Source organism: Mus musculus, chromosome 12 (genome assembly GCF_000001635.26).
Source record: "Mus musculus strain C57BL/6J chromosome 12, GRCm38.p6 C57BL/6J".
NCBI classification, from domain to species: Eukaryota; Metazoa; Chordata; class Mammalia; order Rodentia; family Muridae; genus Mus; species Mus musculus.
Window position 1 is genome coordinate 31,680,887 of NC_000078.6, and position 18,248 is coordinate 31,699,134.

At 38.6% G+C, this 18,248-nt stretch overlaps 1 protein-coding gene across 4 annotated transcripts in view; it reads left to right on the top strand.

Annotated features, from left to right (window-relative positions):
• The window catches only part of Cog5 (component of oligomeric golgi complex 5), a 282,812-nt gene that overhangs the window by 26,068 nt on the left and 238,496 nt on the right, over positions 1-18,248 (top strand). For all 4 annotated transcript variants that reach the window (XM_011243868.3, XM_006515084.4, XM_006515083.2 and 1 more), the window contains exon 6: positions 4,767-4,887. In XM_011243868.3, coding sequence (XP_011242170.1) covers positions 4,767-4,887 — 121 coding nt within the window. The remainder of the gene's footprint in view (positions 1-4,766; positions 4,888-18,248) is intronic.

Consider the following 18,248-nt stretch of genomic DNA (forward strand, 5'->3'; position numbering starts at 1 on the left):
GTAATACTTCATTGTGTAGATGTACCACATTTTCTTTATCCATCCTTAAGTTGAAGGGCATCTAGGTTGTTTCCAGTTTCTGGCTATTATGGATAAAGCTGTTATGTACTTGGTTGGGCAAGTGTTTTTCTGGTAGAATGGAACATTCTTTGGGTATCTGTCCAAAAGTAGGATAGCTGGGTCTTGAGGTGGATTGATTCCCAAATTTCTGAGGAACTGCCATATTGATTTTCAGTGTAGCTGTACAAGTTTGCGTTCCCACCAGCAATGGAGGAGGGCTCCCCTGCTCCCTACCCTTCCCAGCATGAGCTGTCTCCTGTGTTATTGATCTTAGTTATTCTGACAGGTGTAAGATGGAATCGCAAAGTAGTTTTGATTTGCATTTCCCTGATGGTTAAGGATGTCGAACATTTTTAAAAAATGTTTCTCAGCCATTTGAGTTTCCTCTTTTGAGAATGATCTGCTTATACATGTACCTCATTTTTAAAATGGGAGTATTTGTTCTTTTCATATCTAGTTTCTTGATGGTTAGTTTGTAAAGACTTGTAATAAGCATAGAATTAAGTTTAAAAAGGGCTATAAAGTATAAGAAATAACAACTATATGGTTTGTCAAAGAAATAGAATTTAACTGTGAAAGATGTGATGAGAGTATATGTAAAATTTAGGCACATTTAGTAGTCGCTCTTTATATGGTATGAATGATACAAATGATTTTGTTAATTAAGTACTACTTTTTTTGTGTGTGTGTAACCAAACAAATGAATTAGTTTATGTTATTCTAATGTACTATTTCCTGTGTCCTTAAGAGCCATAGCATTCTATGTCTTAAGATACAAGATAGGTTAAACACTATGTACTTTTGGCCCTGAATTGAATTGCAAAGTATCAGTATGAAGTTGAGATATTTTAACTTAATTTTAAAATACCATAAGCCTTATATATGTACATTTTGTATGCATGTATATGCACAGTTTTAATCTGAGAATGTTTTATTTGTATTCTAGAATGAATCAAATGAATATTTTAGTTCTGACATTTGCTGCCATGTCTCTGGAAAAAGTTCAGCAATGAGCAAGCCTCGTCCCAGAGTGATCTTGACATTCTGCTGCTTCTTAAAAGAGACGAAGGTCTCTTTGAGAAATCTTTGATTTTAGGTTGGAAGAAGGAAATAAATAAAATATATAAAATGATCTTGAAACATTTACACCAGATACCATAGCTGCCAGGTCTGACAAAGGATCTTCAGAGTCAATTCAGAAATATTCTTGGGGACTAGTTAGTTCACTTCAGCTCAGAGTTATAGATCACGAGTTGAAAGTCTCCTGGGTTTAGGCAGAGTGATACAGTTGCTTGCTCTTAGAGGTTTTAACTAGCCAAATTGTTCCATTTGGGCATCAATAAGGCGTAAAGCTATGGTGAATCTAGAGCCTCTCATGATGGTCAAGCACATGTTTTCATAATGGAAAAAGTAACCCCACAAAATTAACAATGCCCTCTCTCCACTGGCTGTCATTAGTGGATGTGAAGAAACCCTGCCTTTTTGGAATTCTATTTCTTTTTGTAGGGGAGGGAGAGATTGATTTACTTCAGTAACAAATCCATGGATAAAGATAACCAAGTTTATTGATTGATGTTGGTCGTGGGTACTGCAGTAGAAAGAGAAACTCACTAAGATGCTAAGCCTTCAGTTTTCTGAAGGAGCAGATGGATACATCCTCTTAGGCAGGGCTGATAACCCAGCTAACTCACTCCAGTTACTGTATTCAAACACCATACAAGGTTAATTGGGGATGGGAAAGGTTCCAGCTACCTAAGTTATCTTGTCCTTTGCTGCTCATCAGAGCAGACAATCTACACCAATCTCAGACCCTTTTGACCATGGCTAGCTATAATCAAAATTAAGAACTCCAGGTTTGCCAGGAGTGTCATAGGACCAAAATAAATGCAGCTGCATGCTCTCATGTAGCGCCAAGTCCAGACCTTTCAGAGAGAGAGAGAGAGACCTTCTTCAAGGTTCAAACAGTCTCATAACATTTAGCCTCTACTGATTGACCCAAAAACAGCAAAGGGTTTGCTAAAACATTTCGCTCAAAGCCAGATACAAAGGCTTTACTATGCCCATCACCATAAAAGAGACTAGTAATTCCTCTCAGGTGGAGAGAGCAGAGATGAATGGTCATGCAGCAGTGTGTGTGAGAGCTGATGTTCTGTTTCTTCTGTGTGGTGGTTCTAAGTGCATTTAGCTGCAAGTCTGTGAGTGTGGCTTGCAATGGCGTATGATTAGTGAAAGTCTAAAATACAAGGATAGGAAGGTGACTTTAGGGAGGGATGTATGTTGGGAAATGGTGAGAAATACTGGCTTTGAAGGTGGCTAGGACTTGTTGAGTGAGGATTTCTATCGATGCTATTGGAAAGTAACTAATTTCTAAGTGCACAGGCACCAAAGTTTATTTTTTAAAAGGGGCAGGTATTGAAAACTATTTTTAAGAAGATAAATGTCTGATGTAGATTTTATTGAGAGACCATTGTGCAAGTTTGTATGTGATGTGAATTGTCTTGAGGCAGACCTTGCAGGAATGGAGCTTGTTATGTGGTAGGCAGTGAATAAGATTATTAAGAATAAAGCATTTGAATGGAACTTGAAACTTATGTTTGAAGGCATTACCTTCACAGGGCAGGACTGAGTAATTTTTGATGGATAGTTTTTGGTGATTTAGAGTAATGCTTGATATTTTCCCTGTGAATGTGCCAAGCATTTAACTGTTATTTTCCCTATCCCCTGGGGTGTCTAAGAATGGTTGTGAACGATACTAGATGCCACATTGTTCATCAAAACATGCCAGTTCTGCCAGGCTCTGTGGCACAATCCTAGGTAGAGGGAATTTCTTCCTGGATTCTAGCGCTTAAAAGGTAGAGGCAGGGCTTGAAGAGTTGCATCCAGCTTGTGTTACATAGTATGCTTCCGGTCAGGTAGGACTGCTACCATCCCTAAAACTGATAAATACATTTAAAAAAAGCAAAACAATTTTGTTAATTGAGGGACTGGTCATTGTGGTTGTTTTCGTTGTTTAGTTGAGAGCACAGAGTTGCTTTTTATGTTTTGAATGTTATATTTTGCTTTTGTTATATATTTAGAAAATAACATTTAAATAAAAGATGGAGATTTCAGCCGGCTGTTATGGTGCATGCCATAATCCCAGCACTCAGGAAGCAGAAGATAGGTAGATTTCTTTGAGTTTAAGGCCAAACTGGTCTACCTAGCCAACATCAGGCCAACCAGAGCTACATAGTGAGATCTTGTCACCAATGAATTAATTAAGCAATAATGATAGATATGTCCTAACATTTAATTTCTAGATGAAAATTCTTATTATGTAGTTACTGTGAGAAGCAGTTAAGCAAACGTGTTTACTATTTGAGTGCCTCTGACTATGTATGTTTTCTGTGTGTGTGCTATGTGAGTGTATGAGTGTGGCAGGGGTGGCTGTAGTATGTTTTATATTTACCTATAAAAGACTGTTATACCTGGATGATTAGTGATGTTGTTTTCTTGGAGCTTTTAATTTTTTGCGTGTATATGTGCAGATATTTGCACATGTATGTATGTGCATATGAGGCTAGGGGCGTCGAGTGCCTTTCTCAATCCCTTTCTGCCATATTTTCTTGAGATGGGATCTCACTGTTCTTGGAGCTCAACCCTTTAGCAAGAACCAGAAATCCCTAGGAGTCCTTCTGACTCCACTTAACTCCCACACTGCTGGTACCCAGATTTTTATGAATTGATGGTGATAGGGGATCCAGACTCAGGCCTTCGGGTTGTACTCCAAGCATTTAACTGTTATTTTCCCTAGCCCCTGGAGTGTTTCCTTTTTAGTGAACTGTTTAGGGTTTTCTTAGTAAAAGCCCTTGTTTTTCATGTAGTCTTGGGTCTATTCAAAGATGGTAGTGATGAGCAGTATAGATCAATAGATCGTCTCTGCTTTGTTGTCACTGTGGAGGACAACATCAACCTCAGTCTGGTTTTCCCTTTACTCTCCTCACGGCAACGACTACATCCAGTTTCTGCTCTAGAGCATGCACACACATTGGAAGTTTTTTTTTTTTTAAAAAAACAAAAAACAAAAAACTTCAGTTACATTTGGAAAGAAAAAGAACTAGGAGGTGACATAAAAGTGATAGTTTTGTTATTTTTGTTAAACTATTTTTTTAATAATTTATCGATAAAATCTATTAAGAAAATTCAAGCAGATAAACATAATTTATCCTTTAAGGACTAGTGAAATTGAGAGTTTTAAAGACTATTCTCCTTAGACATTCAGGAAAGAGAAACTAGAATGGAGGCGTAGTAGGGAAGCCAGGCACAGCCAAGTCATGGTCTGGGGATGCTAACAAGCAGACCTGATGCATGGGCACCACCCCACAGCTCTCATCTGAGTGCACAGAAGTATGGTCTTAGCATTGGAACTTTTTGAACCTTTGCATTTGACAATGGCTAGCCATTGGTTTAGAGCAGGGTTGAAAGAATCTTTGGCCTCATAGTATCTCAATCTCAAATTTACTCCATTTGGAATAACTTGAGGTTTGTTGTAAAGGTTAAATGTGAAATTGTGGATGTTCTTTTTAATAGATACGTAGTTATTTGGTGATATCCATTGGGAAACAGAAAGGCTGAACAAATCTTTTCACATCTAGAAAGAATGGAAAGCTTCACAGTGAAACTTCATAGAGCTACTGTACTTTCTTAATACTGTGTTACTTGACTAGGTTGCCTGTGATTTGCTTCGGAGAATAATTCGCATCTTATATCTCAGTAAGAGGCTCCAGGGACAACTGCAAGGAGGGAGTAGAGAGATAACAAAAGCTGCTCAGAGTCTCAATGAACTTGGTAAGTCCTTTTACGATTAAAAATTGGTAGAAGTTTGGCAGTTTAACTCAGTTGATTTGCTGACATTTGTTACCACGATCAACAAGTACTAGTAAAAATGTTTAAAATGGCTGTTTATAACATTGTAATAAGCAATGTCTCTCTTCAGAAAGGTTGAGTAAAATTAGACTCTTTGAAAATGCTGTTTACTTTAGAAATGATCATACAGTAAAATTGGCTTTTTTGATGAACAGGTGTGTATATATTTTAACACATAAACATTTGAGTAGCTGTGATCATGTCATGATACAAAACACGCTGACCGGTCTTGAAAACATGCCTATCATCACTTGATGAATGGGACTACCCCTTTCTGCTAACCTGGCAGCCACCAGAATTTTTCTATCATTATAGTTTTGTCGAGTAATAAAGACACGTAAGTGGAGTCAAAGTCCAGAACCTTTTGAGGCTGGCTTCTCATCTCCAGCGTTAAATACTTTTGAGATTTATTCAAATTGTTGGGTATGTTAGAATACACTCGGTGCTGTCATGGGGATTATCTTTTGAGTCACTGATTGAAGGAGAATTTGAGTTCTTTCTAGCTTTTGGTGATTATGAATAATAGAGTGGCTGTGAACACTTGTGTATAGGTTTTGTTGTGATTTCTTTGGAGGAACTATCCGAAGAAAGGCTGCTTATTAGGTGATAAATCCCACGTTGATGTGATGTCTAGATGTCTTTGTTCATTTGTTTCTTGGATATTTAAAATAGGTCCTTGAAATTCAAGAGTTTAGAGTTCATGATTTTGCTGGCTAACAAGCTTCAAGTTCCATAATTTTTCAGGGGATAGATGAATAGCTAGTGAGTACACAGAGAAAAGGCCAACACCTGGGTTCTGATGAGCCTTTGTGGGTTTGTTGTTGTCATTGGGTACCCAGTAATTTTTAAGAAGTGAAAACTTGTGGCGATATTTAATCTTTTATAGATTCAGGTCTTTGATTATGTATATCTTAGATATCAACAGTGTGCTTACTCTTGATTGAGTGGTTATGACAAAGTAACTTGAGACATGTTCTCTCTGAGGTTTTCTGGTTTTGGTATTTTAGTTGCAAAATCTTCGTCTCATTCAGTGGTTCTCAACCTGTGAGTCATGATCCCTTTGGGTTCACGTATCAGAAATGTACATTACAATTCATAAAAGTAGCAAAAGTACAGTTATGAAGTCATAAGGAAATAATTTTATGGTTGGAGGGTTACCACAACATGAGGAACTGTATTAGAGGAAGGTTGAGAATCACTGCTCTAATGTTTATATTATATTTTTACTGATCAGAGAAATATCTTTCCAAATCATGCTTTAACTTGTGTGATGCTTAAATATAGACATCGGTTAGACTCATCTTGGCAATATACTATTTATTTTGCTTGAATATAGTATATCAAAAGTTAATATTTTTAAGCAGTGAGTGATATTTGAGTTATTTATTTATTTATTTATTTATTTATTTATTTTTCGAGGCAGGGTTTCTCTGTGTATCCCTGGCTGTCCTGAACTCACTCTGTAGACCAGGCTGGCCTCGAACTCAGAAATCTACCTGCCTCTACCCCTCAAGTGCTGGGATAAGCTGAGTGCTTCTTTTTTAAAGGTTCATTTTTTCTTAATTTAAAAATTTTAAAATTTATTCTTATGTGTATCACCTGCTTGATTTTTATGTGGACTCGTGTTATATACATATATATGTATATATATGTGTGTTTATATAGATACATACACACATATATATACACATAACACACATGTAGTAATGATAATAATCAAAGAAATAGGAGTTATCAATTTGAGAATTGGGGGAGCATGGTAGGAGAGGTAGGGAGGGTAAATGGGAGGGCCTGGAGGGAGGAAAGAAAGGGACAGTGATGCAATTCTATTTCAATTTAAAACATTAAAACATTTAAAAATAGTTCACTGTATATATGTGTAATGCATGTAAATCATTAATTTATCATTTGTGCTGTTTTTCTTTCACATATTTTTTCTTAGAACTTTTGATCATATTCTTTCCCCTCCCTCTACGTCCTTCCCACTTTACTTCCCTACTTACGAAGTTCATATTTTCCTCTCTCAAAAAATGAAAATTAAAACAAAAAGGAAAAAAAACAGAGAGAAAACAAAGTACTAAAATGAAACAAAAATAAAATAGCAATGCCATCTGTTTGGTGTTTACCAGCTACTCCTGGCCCCAGGCTCTCGCTCTGCTCTGGAGTGACACTCCATTGGAGAATCTGTTTGTTCTTCCCCCAGCAGGCATCAAGTGAAAGTGTGCTTGTTCAGGGGAAGTGTTGAGTCCACTTCACGTCTCAGGTCTGGGACTTTTCTCTGGTTTGAACATATACAGGACTTTTCACGGTCTCTGTGAGTTCATGTGTGCATCAGTCCTGTCCTTAAAGTCTTCCACCACCACTTTATTTACAAAATAAATAACACTATCTCTGTCTCTATATAATATCAGATAGTGCTGCATGTCAGCAGAGTAAGAGACTAGAGACTTCACAAGGGTAAGTGATGTTTTAGAAAAGTCAGGGGATGGAGAAGATTCTATGCACTGTGTAGACTTAACAGCAGACTAGATCTGTACACAGAACATTTCTCATGTATTTGCCTCTTTGTATAACGTAACAAGATTTCCTTCAGTAGACAGCAGCTGTGAGACCAGGGTGGCCTACAGACCACATGGCTAGTGTGCTCTCAACAGCTCTCATACTGTGCCTTTTTATTAGTCAGTGGAAGCCATAGTTTCCTAGGAAGCATTATTATAAATTTGTTTTTGTTTGTCATGTTCTCCTTTTTTCTAAATTATTGTTTGTTTTTTTCCTTTTCTTTGAAAATAGATTTTTTTTCCTTTATATCATATATCCTGATATGTAAGGTTTCCCTCTCCTCCTCCCAGTCCTTCCCCACCACCCATCCTATCTAGACTCTCATCCTTGCATTTCTCATTAAAAACAAACAGGATTCTGACGCATAATGATAAAATAAAATAAGATGAAAAGAAAACTAACACATTGGAATAGGAAAAAGGAAAAAAAAAAAAGAGTCCAAGAAAAGGCACAAGAAAAAAGTATGGCTGCAGAGATCCACTTGTTCACACATTCAGGACTAGAAGCCATAATATATTCACAAAGTGCCTACAGGGTAAAGAGAGAAAAATATCTAGACAAAATTAAGAAGATAAAAAAAAGATAAAATTTAGAAAAAGAAAGGAAAAGTCCTGACATGACATTATGAGACAAAGACTTACAAAGATGCCATTGATTTCGTTATCTTTGGGCCATCTACTGCTGGGCTGCAGTCTATCCTTAAGAATAGTTTGTTTCCCCTTGGAGAAAACTTTACATTTGCAAGTTTTTATCAATTGGAGACAGCTTCTGGCTTAGGGATGGGGTCATGTGTCTACTTCTTCAGCTCTAGGACTGTATCTGGTATAGACGCATGCAGGGCAGGCCATACATCTCTCTGAGTTCATGTGTGCTTTGATTCTGTTGGCTTGGCTTTGTCTCATTGGTGTCTTCTGTTCCTTATGGCTCTTACACTCTTGGCTCTTGTGCAGAGTTTCCGAGCCCTGACTACAGAGATTTATTGGAGATGTTCTCTCTAGGGCTGAGTGTTCCAAGGTATCTCAGTCTCCATTATGTCTGGCTGTGACTCTGTATTTGTTCCCAGTCAGCTGTAGGGGGAAGCTTCCCAGATGATGGCTGAGGAAGGCACTGATCAGTTTCCCTGGCTGGAGTGGCGAGTGTTGTTTTCATAGTGTGTTCTTACATAGCTTTGTAAAAATTCTAGTGTCAGCTAGAAAAAAATGATTCTCAATTTTTGTGCAGCAAAATTTATCTGTAGTAGTCACTAAACACAGATAAAAATTATTTCAAGGATTAGTATATGCATTTGTCTTAGTTTTCTATTGCTGTGATGAAAAACACGAACAAAAGCAAGTTGGGGAGGAAATGGTTGATTCTGTTTACTCTTTCACGTTATAGTCATCAGTGGAGGAAATCAGGACAGGAATCTAAGCAGGGCAGGAACCTGGAGGCAGAAGCTGATGCAGAGGCCATGTGCTGCTTACTGGGTTGTTTTATAAGACCTGCTCAGCCTTCATTTTTATAGAACCCAGGACCATCAGTCCAGGAACGGCACCACCCACAATGGGCTGGGCCGCTCTCCATTGATCACTAATTGAGAAAATGCCTTAGAGATGGAGCTCATGGATGCATTTCTGCAACTGAGGCTCCTTCCTTCCTCTCTGATGACTCTAACTTGTGTCGAGTTGACACACAAAACTAGTCCACTGTTTTCCATTCATTTCACAGTTATAGTAGTACTTCCATGTTTTATTCATATGACTGACTAATAACGCTATGGAAGCTGTATCATTATCATCCTTTACTGGAACACTTATACTTGAAATTAAGTTATTTAGTAACAGGGTCTTCAAACTAGTAATTAGGGAAAATTTTCATTTCTTGCTTCTTCGTGGCATTTCCTTACTTCTGTTTGTATGCTGAAGCTATTACTCAATATCTTTCCATTGTAGCTTGTATCATATGCAATTTTTAAATAAATATTGTTATTAAAAAACTTGTTAAAATATGTCTTGAGTGTATAGATGCAGTACCCATAACTATGGGTTATTTGCTCTTTGTTCCTTTTAAATGGCATCAGCTTGTTAATGAAGTGCAACCTTGAGTCTCTGTAATATTGTTCAGGTTCAGCCTTTAATCTCTGTAATACTGTACATGTGGTTAGGAGCAGCCCTGAGACCCTATGCTGTTGTGTAGGTGGGTAGGTTCAGCCCTGAGTATCATATGGTGTAGGTGGGGTAGGTAGGCGCAGCCCTACATCTGTAGTATTGTACAGGTGTGTAGGTGTGTTGCTCTCATAGCTTTTGTGCTCCATACTTTGTAAGAAGAAAATACAGTACGAAACTTTTTTTTTTTTAAATCACTCTTGAGTTTGGTAAGGTGAAATTAGCTTAGGTTTAAGTTAGAAGGCTCCAGTGTCAATTTATGATTTTATTTACAGAATTTGGCATGTTAGTGTTAGGTGAAAAACAGATATGATCCTTTGAGAGATGTGTTTAGTAAAATAGGACCTGGATTTATTCATTGATTTTAATTTATGTGATAGGAACTTCAGATAGTTTTTGATGAATAGAAGATGTTCTGTTATATATAAGTATAAGACTATGTTTTTATGCTCACAGCTAGGATTTATGATCACAGCTGAATAGAGTTTGGGAATAACGATTCAGATTTTTTTTTTCTATTTTGATTATGGTAAAATAAACACAAATTCATTTTCGCTTTCGAAAATAATTCCTGAAAATTATACCCAGCAAAGTCATTTACTAGAACCTGTGTTTTAAATGACTGAACTAAAAACAACAGCCAAAAGACAAAAAATAAAACAAAAAACCCAAACAAAACACATCCCAAATTCAAGTTAGTTATCCACACATACATCTTGTAGCTAATTTATTTTAGGGCATTCATCAAAAAGGTGTGATGCTCCGAATGAAATGGTCTAGAGTTTTGTCTGTCACTTACTTTACAGAAGTTAAGGTATTATAAAAACAGTTATAGGTAATACTGGAAATTGCTATGTCTAAATTTTATGGTTTATTTCTTTGTTAACTTTTTAGGTTTATCCAGATCTATTTCTTGAGAAAAATGGCTGAAATTATCAGATCTATTCCTGACAATCTGCTCATGTGTGTTCTAGGAGATAACATTAGATAGGATCTTTATTTTCATGTATGGTGTGGAATCTTTCATTTCAAACCTGTTAACAAAGTGTATGAATCTACACTAAATAGTGTAACATTTTATTGACTGACTTTTGCTAAGTGTCTTAGTTAGGGTTTTACTGCTGTGAACAGACACTGTGACCAAGGCAAGTCTTATAAAAACAACATTTACTTGGGGCTGGCTTACAGTCTCAGAGGTTCAGTCCATTATCATCAAGGTGAGATCATGGCAGTATCCAGGCAGGCATGGCGCAGGAGGAGCTGAGAGTTCTATGTCTTCATCCAAAGGCTGCTAGTGGAAGACTGACTTCCAGGCCACTAGGGTGAGGATCTTAAGCCCACACCTACAGTGACACACCTACTCCAACCAGGTCACACCTATTCCAACATGGCCACACCTCCAAATGGTGCCACTCCCTGGCCAAGAATATACAAACCATCACACTAAGCTTTGTGGAAATTTGGTTGTTGTTATGGTATCCCTGGGAGGTAGGGTCTTTATGAGATAATTGGGCCATTATAAGGATTAAGGCATTTTCTAGGGAGTTGGGTTAGTTAGTGTGTTGCCTTTTTTTGAACACATCCACTTGGGTTTCTGTGTTTCTCTCTTCAGTTCAAGTAGCTAGATATTGATGCTTGCTTCATGGACTTTCTAGTATTTAGAGGCATAAACTAAGTTTTCACGTTATGTAATGTCAGAGGTCCCTTCTGAAAGTCATTTACTTGCTCGTGTGTGGATTTATTTGGTTGTCTGCTGTTTCCTTGAAATAAATGTCTGTGTTTTTGCTCGTAGTGTACCTTAGCTTTGTAGTGTTGAGGTCAGATAGCATGTTTTTAAGAGTGCTTTATCTAGATTACCACTTACCTGCCGGGAACTGTGCCTGGTCAGTTTGCTGGGCTACTAGAGAAACCAAGCTAAGTTCATTTGTATTTATCAGTTTCTCATATGCACTTCCAGTCTGGAAACTAAGCAGTGGTAATCTGAGTTACTTGGAGAATAATTTATTTATATAGATTAAGAATGCCGGCTTTGTCTTTGAAATGCAACTATAAGTAATGTTAAATGGAAATGGCACATATATAATCTTTCTATTCCCAAAAAATGATTGACATAATAAGAATATTTTATATTAGTTAAAGATAGGACAGTAAAGGTACCTGGTCATTCTATTTGTACTTAACTTGTGGGATCCAGAACTTGTGGGATCCAGAACTACTAAACATTATTTTATTTTGAAAAGATAGTCTTTGAAATTTTTGCCTAAAGACTGAAATCAATTTCATGTGGTCATTTTTTTTCAAGTTAATAATTTTTCTGAGACACTTAGAAGAGCTGTAAAGACGTTGTGTTCATTGAAAGTTATTTTTCCCTTTGACAAAATCAGTGTGAAGATTCCTACAGTCTTAGTCGATTAGTATGATGCTAGAGCACTCTCGCTCTGTGTAGTTTACTTTTGTCCTATGACCATTTGAGCAAATTTCCTCTTATTTCTGTTACATGCAGTTGCTGTGTTTCCCAGGCCTTATCCTTGAATGTTGTGGGGAAATTGTTTCAGCATAAGATTGTGGGACTCTAAGTAGTGAAGCAAAGGGAGAAGAGTCTAGAGTTAGTGCTGTTTTGCATGAAGAAGTTTACTCAGCCTCCATTAGAGATAGACTAGTATTCTGCCTTTAGCAAATTTTAAGAATTTGCTAGGAAATACTTACATAAATGACTTTACTGATAGCAATGCTATGCTACAGTTGCTGCACAGCTAAACTGGATGCTTTTGATCTTAATGTTGTGCCAGTGTGGTGTATTAATCCATTGTATGGTACTTTAACACCATTGGTGGTTGGATAAGTTATAAAGAACAGAAATTTATTATCTTATCATTCTGGAGGCTGATAAGTTCAGTATGGAAACAGTGTGTTCTCATGAGTTCCTTCTTGCTGTATCTCCCTGAGGCAGAAGGGGCAGGGCTAAGGGGAAATCTGCTCTCACATGGTAGAAGAGAAAACATACTCCTCCAAGCTTTTGAACAGCAGTATTAATTTTTAATATCTGCCAGAACTGAGTTGTATGAAGCAAACACCTTATGAACTTACGTATCCCTGAAGGCCTTTGCCTGCCAACACTGTAGCATTGGAGATTACCATAAATTCATATCATAGCCATAGTGTCACACTCTGTGGTTTGATTTCTGACTTCAGATGAGCAAAGTTTAATAAAGAGTGCTCCAGGCATTCTAATGGTCACCTTAAAGATATCCATACCCCCAATACATGGAAACTGTGAACATGTTTCTTTAAATGGCAAAAAGGACTTTGTAGTTATAGTTAAGATATGGGCTTTGAGACTAGGGGGTTATTCTAGATTATTATTGTTTCACTGTCAGTTACTACCTTCTTAAAAAAAATGGAAGAGGAAGGCAAAAACTGGGTCAGATGATGGAGAATGAAGACAGGAAAATAAAGCATGAATGATTTGGGATCTGTTGTTGTTGGTGTTGAAGTTAAAAGAAAGGGACTGTGAATCAAGTTAGATTAGTGTGATAGAAATTGGAAACTGTTCTCAACTTACCCAGGAAAGAAATGGGTATTTTGTGGTGCTGAGGCCTAAGCCCAGAGCCTAGTAGAAATAAGAATATGTTTAGTCAAGATTTCATTGCAGTGAGCAGCAAATTTTCCATTGAGTTTCTCATTGAGACATAGTTCAAAAATTGTATTTGTTTAGTACACATTCTGAAGAAATCTTGTGAGTTGTATAAAGAGAATAGTGAGAGCTATTTAACTCTAGTTTTCTAATTTGCTTAATTGAAATTAGTTAGATTTTGCTTTGTTTATAAATTTAGGTTTTGTTTGAGAAACTATTCTAATTTTTATGTATTTTACTTTAAAAAATGTATATGGATGTTTTGCCTTCATGTCTGTCTGTGTACCTTGTGTGTACAATGCTCATGGAGGCCTGAAGAGGGTATTGGATCCCCTGGAAGTGAGGCTGCAGATGGTTATTAACCCTCCATTTGTGTCCTTTGGAAGAACAGCCAGTACTTTTAACCACCGAGCCATCTCTCCAGCCCCCCAAAAGTCTATTTTAAAAGAAGTGTGAAAATGTGCAAATCTTGAAGATTGGGATGAAGGTCCACTCAGTGAAGTGTTTGTCACACAAGCATGAGTATTTAGATCCCCAGCACCAGTGTAACAAGCGGGGCAAGGCAGCATGAGCCTGTAGTTGCAGTGCTAGGCCACCAGAGGTAGGAGGGTCTCTCCATCTTGCTGGTCAGCTAGTCTAGCCAATTAGCAAGTTTCAGGTTCATTAAGAGATCTTATCACAAACTAAGGTGGAGGAAGAATGCTTGAGGAAGATACTTAGCACTGACTTTGGTTTCTATATGCTCATGCATACATACCTGCCAGCATGTGCAACCACACACACCTATACCCAGATGGGGAACGGCTATTGTTTCTTATATTAAATCATTAAGGCAGCGGACGGTTCTAAAGCAGTAGTTCTCAAACTGTGAGTCATGACCCCTTTGGAGAATGTCCTACATAGAGTTTCTGTTGTTGCAAGGGAAACACCATGACCAAAAAGCAAGTTGGGGAGGAAAGGGTTTATTCAGCTTATACTTCCACATTGCTGTTCATCACTGAAAGAAGTCAGACAGGAGCTCAAACAGGGTAGGCACCTGAAGGCAGGAGCTGATACAGAGGCCATGGAGGGTTGCTGCTTTACTGACTTGCTTCGCAGGGCTTGCTTAGCCTGCTTTCTTATAGAATTCAGAATCAGCAGCCCAGGGGTGGCACCACCCACAATGGGCTGGACCCTCTCCCATAAATCACTAATTGAGAAGATACCTCACAGCTGGATCTCATAGAAGCATTTCCTCAACTGAGGCTCGCTCTTCTCTGATGACTCTAGATTGTGTCAAGTTGACACAAAACCAGTCAGTACGTGGGTCACATATCGGTGAATATCCTGCATATCAGATATTTACTACTATGATTCATAATAGTAGCAAAATTACAGTTATGAAGTAGCAACGAAAATAACTTTATGGTTGTGAGTCAGCACAACATGAGGAACTGTATTAAAGGGTCACCATTTAGGAAAGGCGAGAAGCCCTGCTTTAAAGCTTTGTTTGGGAAGAGCCTTGAATAACAGATCCCTGTATGGTGACTCAGATTCTCCAGCTTGATCATTGCTGAAGAGTATTCCCAGGGTGATCTGTTCACAACATAAAACAAGAAAAATCTCAATCTTTTCCATATATACGAAAATGTGATAATTATGGGGCAGAGAAATGTTACTTTGTGGCATATTGTTTACTGACAAAGTTTGGGAATCATTAAAAAATGGCTACTAATTAATTGATATAGAAAATTACTGCTTGGGCTGGTGAGATGGCTCAGTGGGTAAGAGCACCCGACTGCTCTTCCGAAGGTCCGAAGTTCAAATCCCAGCAACCACATGGTGGCTCACAGCCACCCGTAATGAGATCTGATGCCCTCTTCTGGTGCGTCTGAAGACAGCTGCAGTGTACTTACATATAATAAAGAAATCAATCAATCAATAAATCTTTAAAAAAAAAAAAGAAAATTACTGCTTAAGACTAAGTAATGAAATTGATATTTTAAGGTGAGTCAAACTGTAGTAATGAAAAATAAAAGCTAAAAGGAAATGTTAGGAAGATTTCCACTGAGAGCAAATGACTGAATAAATCTTGTTGAATATGTACTTGTAGGCTCATTATTTTAACATAATAGTCAGAACAACACAGTGTACATAAATTCTTCATTCATCAAAGTTATACATTGCCAACCCTTTATAGACTCAAGAATATAAAAATATATTAGAAATGATAACAAATACTTCTGCTGTTAAATTTAGATTGAGGCTTTCAAACTATTTAGATCATGGTTTAAATTACATTTTAATCTGTCTTGGTGACTGTTTTTTTTTTTTTTTTTTTTTCTTCGAGACAGGGTTTCTCTGTATAGCCCTGGCTGTCCTGGAACTCACTTTGTAGACCAGGCTGGCCTTGAACTCAGAAATCCGCCTGCCTCTGCCTCCCGAGTACTGGGATTAAAGGTGTGCACCACCACGCCCGGCTCGACCTATTGTTTTCTTAAGGTACATTTTAGACAACAAATTGCTTGGTCAGAGGTCATGCTTAGGGCTTGTTTAATATTAAAAAATGAACTAGGTTATCAATAATAATTTGAAAGAGCATACCTATAACTTATCAAAGTTAGTACATTGGCATTTACAATTGTTTTCAGGGCTGGTGGGTGGCTCAGTGGGTAACAGCTCTTGTTGCCCAGCCTGGCAACCTGAGCTTGATTTCCCCAACACAGATAGAGATTGGTGTCTGAAAGTTGTGGTCTGCTTTCCACTAAACATGTATGTGCATGTGCATCCTTCCCCCCTTTTGCTCTCACTCCTCTTTATTCAAAGAAAATAGATCCTAAAAGTTATGTCTTAAATGATGCGAAGTTGACATATATATGTTATTGCCGCAGACTGGACTTAGTCGGCCCCTCAACCCGTGGGAGAATTCAGGGTCCCAGTTCTCAGGTGCGCAAGGAGTTGATGGGGTACAAACATACAGGAACACCAGAGAGAGTGCTGTATCTGAGTGTAATTTCTCAAAGTGAGCTTCAGATTTATATTACAGAAGAAAACAAAGACCTTAGGTGACACATCAGCCAAGGTACATTGAAGTTATCACACAAAACAGAGAAATGCTTACATAAAGACTAGCAGGAACTAGGCAGTGGTTACAACTGAGATAAAAGGTTGTCCTTTCTAAAGGCAACCATTATAGGAGCCGGGTGAGGATTTCATACCCTAGTCACAATTTATGCGATTCCTCTGAGCCTTGTGAAAGCTTGCACCAGGGGGTTCTGCTCTTGCCAACCTTTTCATGAATAATGCTATACTCTAGTTCCTCCTTAAACCACAACCCTCCTTCTTCCTAGGCCATTGTAAATTCCTGCATATGGGAGTGACTCCGCTGTAATTCTAGGTTTACTTTGTAGAACTAGCCCTGAGATTTCTAGCTCTTGTCCAGTAAACTGCAGTGCCTGATTTCTTTCACTGTCTATCAACACTAAAGGCATTTTGTCTGAATGAGTAGCATTACCTATAATATAACACAGACTATCACAAGGACAAATCTGGAGCATTCGTGCTACAGGATGCCAAGGCTCCAGGAGAAAAGTTTCTGGGAAGCTTTTTGCCTCAGGACTGCGTGCAAGCTTTTGGGCCTGCTATGCAGACTTCAGTATATATGGTTTTAATTCCAATCTGACTGTATTCTTATTGTTTGTAGTTGCATAGCTTTGTGTTTGTTCTAGTAAGTTAACTGTGTTCTTTTCTATGTTTTGTAAATACTCTTGCTAATAGAGGCTTATTTGCTATATTATATCGACTAGGCAGACATTTTCTAATTTTTTTATTACTTTTATTTTTTTACAGCCCAGTCATTGCCCCCCTCCAGATCCACCCTCACACAGTTCCTCATCCCATTCCTCTTCTCCCTGTCTCGCAGAGGATGTGTACCCCCCACCTCCTGTCTCCAGGCCTCCCCACTCCCTTGGGCCTCGAGAGGGTTAAGGTTAGGTGTGCCTTTTCCCACTGAAGCCAGACCAGGCAGTCCTCTGCTCTGTAAGTGTCAGGAGCCTTGGACCAGCTTATGTATGCTGCCTGTTTAGTGTGTCAGTGTCTGAGATCTCAGGGGTCCGGGTTAGTTGAGACTGCTGATCTTCCTACGGGGTCACCCTCCTCAGCTTCTTCCAGCTTTTCCCTAGTTCAACCACTGGGGTTCCCAGCTTCAGTCCAATGGTTGGATGTAAGTATCTGCCTCTGACTCAATCAGCTGCTTGTTGGCCCTCTCGGAGGACAGCCATGCTAGGCTCCTGTCTGTAAGCATAGCATAGCATCAGTAATAGTGTCAGGCCTTGGAGCCTCCCCTTGAGCTGGATCCCAAGTTGGGCTGGTCACTGAACTGCCTTTTCCTCAGTGTCTTCATTTTTGTCCCTGTGGTTCTTTTAAACAGGAACAATTCTGGGTCAGAGTTTTTGACTGTGGGATGGGAATCCCATCCTTTCACTTGAAGCCCTGTCTTTCTACTGGAGGTGGGTTCTACAAGTTCTTCCCCCACTGTTGGGTATTTCATCTAAGGTCCCTCCCTTTGAGTCCTGAGAGTCTCTCACCTCCCAAGTTCTCTGGTACTTTCTAGAGGGTCTCCCCACCTCCCACCCCCGGAGGTTGCCTGTTTCCATTCATTCTGCTGGACTTCTCTCTGCCCCCATACCTGATTATATTCCCCTTTCTTCCACCCTCTCCCACCTATCTCCCTCTGCCTTCTGTGATTCTTTGTTCTCCCTCTCAAGTGGGATTAAAGCTCCTCACTTCTGCTTGTTAACGTTCTTGAGTTCTGTGGGTTGTATCTAGGTGTGCTATACTTTATGGCTTCTATCCACTTATTAGTGAGTGCACACAGTGCATGTCCTTTGGGCCTGAGTTACCTCACTCAGGATGATATTTTCTAGTTCCGTCCATTTGTCTGCGACACTCATGATGTCCTTGTTCTC